Source organism: Etheostoma spectabile, chromosome 3, assembly GCF_008692095.1.
Source record: "Etheostoma spectabile isolate EspeVRDwgs_2016 chromosome 3, UIUC_Espe_1.0, whole genome shotgun sequence".
NCBI lineage: Eukaryota > Metazoa > Chordata > Actinopteri > Perciformes > Percidae > Etheostoma > Etheostoma spectabile.
The window spans coordinates 24481121-24485198 of record NC_045735.1 but is presented as its reverse complement, the minus strand read 5'-3'; the positions used below and the strand labels follow the sequence as shown (position 1 = coordinate 24485198).

The following is a 4078-nucleotide window of genomic DNA, read 5'->3' as shown; positions in this document are numbered from 1 at the left end:
ATCCCAATTTTGTCATCTTGTTTCATTATTTTATATTTTTATTTTGAAATTCCATCACATAAACTTTGGAGCACAATATTTAAATATTGAGACAGCAAAACTCACAAAGTGCTTCCAGCCATCCGGCTCATTAAAATATAACGTCATGACACAGATTTTCCTCTAAAAGCTTACTGAGTGGCAAACACATATAAGTTTCTCTATTCTGGGCATCACAGGACATTTCCCAATACCGAAGACAAAATTCAATAATATACACTGAGTAGTGTGTACACTAACACTGGGTGATCATTTTCACAGGATTTTTTCCTCTTTTCTACTCTATGCACAATACTTTCAAAACATTTGCTTCCCTACAAATATCCTTCCAGTGTGAAAAAGACTAACAGTAAGATGCTACAATAAGTGTCAACATTTTCGTAAACTGTGTAAAATGTGAGGCAGTTGAATTGATAAATCAATAAATGAATGTGTGACAGCATCCTTCAGATTTAACAGCTGGCAATGAAGAGATTTGTTATGCTCTGTAGAAAAATATATAGCCACTCGTCTTGAGAGTGTAATGTCAACTGTTAAACATACAGTTAAACATAACAACTGCATGCAAGCTAGTGGCCTGGTGTGATCCTTTTTTCTGTCTGAGTGTTTTATAGCTCACATCAAATGTGTGAGAACAACGCACACTTAAAAGTACTCCATGACCTCAGTACTTCACAACCTCTGCAATTTTCTAGTTTTGGATGTCTTCACACTGTGTGTGTCACACAGGCAGAGAACAGCCTGACTTCCTCACATCCAAAGTCTAAACAATATCAGAAAGCATCCCTAAAGTCCTTTAACTTCCAGTAAGCTCCCTCATCGTGTGTAGGACCTCTGCCAGTTGTAAATGGCATGGATATTATGGGAACACGCTGGCACTCGTTTACATGTACTGACGCTGCGGTGGCGGAAAGCCCTCCCTCCTGCGCCTCCCCCCAGTCCCCTTCTCCTTGCAGCGAGCTGCTTCGCTCTCTCTTCTGCAGCGAAAAAGTCTGTGGTTGCCCTGAAGAATTCCAACAGAGCTCTGTGGCTCCAGTTGGTCCGACGGCTCTCCATCCCACTGGTTGGTGGAGCCACAGAACTGACAGTCCCCAATGCACCAGAAGCGCTCCCCTCGGACTGGGTGGAGAACCCACAGTGACTTCCGCGGCTAGTTAGGAGGAGGAAAAAATGTGGGTTTGTCTCAAAGAGTTCCATGGGTATCGTGGATTGGATGTCACCGCGGACTGGGTCATCCTGAGCGCACACACTCAGAACAGGAATAGCCACTTCGTCTACATCTCTCAAGGGCTCGTTGCGTTCCCAGTAAGCATCCCAGGTACCTGAAGTATTGCAGCTACTGCTGGTCCCTGCCGGTGCTGCTGTTGCTGAGCCAGTCTGACAGAACAATGCCTCCTCCAGGCCACGCAAGGAATAGCTAGAAAACAGGGTGTCTGTCTGTATGGTCTCACCCAGCACCGTCTTGTACCTGTGCATATCATCCGAACACACGAACACACAAACACACACGAACACACACACGAACACACACACACACGAACACACACACACACACACACACACACACACACAGTAGGAATAAATAGAGACAACAAGAGAAAACCAGTAAATCAATTTTTAAAGAGCTGCATGGGTCATATCCTCTTAGCGGCATTGATCTGAGAAACTTTACCTGGGTCACGATGTCTCTCTGAATCAATGACTTGACACTGTGCAGGCCATCTGTTGCTACAGTTACCTGTTTTTCCCCCTTAATTGTCTTTGCCTTTCCAGTAAATCGTTCATGAGAAATTGCTTTTTTTTTTTTACAATCCCACTGTAACTGTCTCCCTTTTGGCTTACTGGAAATTCATAATTTTCCTTCTCTCAGCGTGTTTAATACTTTTATAGGGCACACTTAAGGCAGCTGCCTTATGAAACTGTGATGCTTTTCATTACGTTATTGATACTGTAAAATATTCTCTGCGGTAAACTGAAAGATGAGAAGGTGCTGCTGATCTCGTTCTGTCTTCCAAAACTCATTATGCTTACTTAAACCAATGCACCATGTCCCATATGGATAGACTCTGCATCCAGAAAACTACTCTAGACCTTTCAAACTATAGATGCTTTGCAGGTCATGTTATTTTTGTAGTTCTGGCCATCGTTCGTATTTGTTAGTACTCAAATTACTGTAATTGCTTATTACCTCACTAAAAGAAAGAAAATTGACAATCAAGTAAGCTAAACATCTTTCTGGTTCAACTTTGACCTAACCTAATTCCTGTAGTTGTTCACATATGTGTGCACAACATAAATGTGGACATTTTCATCTGTAATGAGGGATTGTTTGACATTTCAATTGTGGTCATTTAGTTTTGCCTCCGATCTTGCAAAACATCTTCCTTATTTGATTCTTTTCTTTTGTTTTTTTGACAGAATGACAGATACTGTTGAGGTGATGTCACTGTTCACCCAGATTTTAGCAATTACTTTGATGAGTACAATGTTATTATAACCAATAGAAATGGGCCCTAACTATGAAAATAAGCCAGTAATGAACCAGAAATGTTCATTTGAAAGCCTTCAGACTTGTGTTCACTAGTATTTCTATGCATCTCACATTGATATTTTGTTCCTAGGTATCATCACCATTTTGCCCACCCTCGATACATCCCTCCGTACAGTACCTGCTGAGACATATCTTCTGGTAGAGCACCAAAGCCCACTGCAGGGGCCACATGCACAGCCCGTTCTCAAACCAGTTCTGACAGCGGAACACAGGCGACAGGCAGACGGCCGCCGTCATATAGCTGGATGATCCACACTCCCCCAGGTAAGAGAGGAGAAGGCCCGACCCAGTGCTTTCGCTCACTGCGTACAGTCTTCCTGCAGGCTGTCGGTGGCGAATGTAGCGCACGGCCTCGCGCAGATCTGCAGGGTCACCGAACTGCTGCAGCTTAAGCGTGGTGAGCGGTGTGCCGTTGTGGCTGCGACGGTTGAAAACTGCCGGTAGGTAGCCATGGGACAGTGCTGTTTCACACAGCTGTAGAGAAAGGGGGTGGAGAAAAAAAAATAGTTCTGTATTTAGTGTGTTAGCTTCTTTGAATTAAATACAGAATGTTTACTTGTAAGTCCAAATGGTAAAGGTATTAATCCATTTATGGAACATTACAGAGAAAGGACATGAAATGGTTGATATACAATGGATTTCACATACACAAGGCATACTCCCAAAAAAATCCTCTTTTTCGCCAAATGCTGAAATTAATGTGGCCGGTTCGCTTGGTTGCTAATGTCATAGAACTAAATAAGGCCTCCTTTAGAAATCAGTTTCCATTTTGTTCAACTAAATTTCTTTGCAGTTGTAACACCTGAAATGGCATGGTACTAGGCTACTTTTTATTGTATGGAAAAAGAAATATACAGTTGCTGGGGGAAGTGAGAACACAGTAAAACTACAGGATTACATGTTGCTTCCTTTTACCGTGCTGCTGAACCACTGTACTCTGTAATACTACAGAACTCAGTAAACATGTTGTCATATCAGTGAATTGCATGCTGTTTTCTCTTACAGTTTCATCTATTTATAATTGTAAACAACTAAGGAACCAACTCTCGCAAAACAAGCATACAATGACAGTTTGGCACATGAGCAAACAAGAGTTTGGCATCCCAAGACACAGCCCGATCAACAATTGAGTGGCAAAAGAAGAGGGTCCCGTGGTGATTGTTAAAATCAACTTGTCAGTTCTCAAACACTGTAAATGTGTAGGTGAAGGCCAACATTCTGCACAACAGACAGATTCTCAGCTCAGACAGCTTCAACCTGCACAATTCTGCACTCCTTGAAAAGCGCTCAGAGCAAAACTGGCATACAAGAACAGGAAGCGCTTGAATACGGAAACCTGTGATCTCATGTCTCTGGCAGAAAATCTTCCCTTTCAGTCAGCTGCCGCATGGAGAGAAATATCACTACACAGTGTTTCTATTGGGACGTGAGCTATACTTATATTATTATTATTGTTATTATTATGAGATATATATATATATATATATA

The 4078-nt window shown here is 42.1% G+C and overlaps 1 protein-coding gene across 1 annotated transcript in view; it reads right to left on the bottom strand.

Annotated features, from left to right (window-relative positions):
• Positions 1-308: 308 nt before the first annotated feature.
• The window catches only part of abhd15a (abhydrolase domain containing 15a), a 10708-nt gene continuing 6938 nt past the window's right edge, over positions 309-4078 (bottom strand). Inside the window, exons 2-3 of the mRNA XM_032510157.1 lie at positions 2709-3064; positions 309-1507 (exon numbers count right to left, since the gene is read on the bottom strand). Coding sequence (XP_032366048.1) covers positions 856-1507; positions 2709-3064 — 1008 coding nt within the window. The 3' untranslated portion in view covers positions 309-855. The remainder of the gene's footprint in view (positions 1508-2708; positions 3065-4078) is intronic.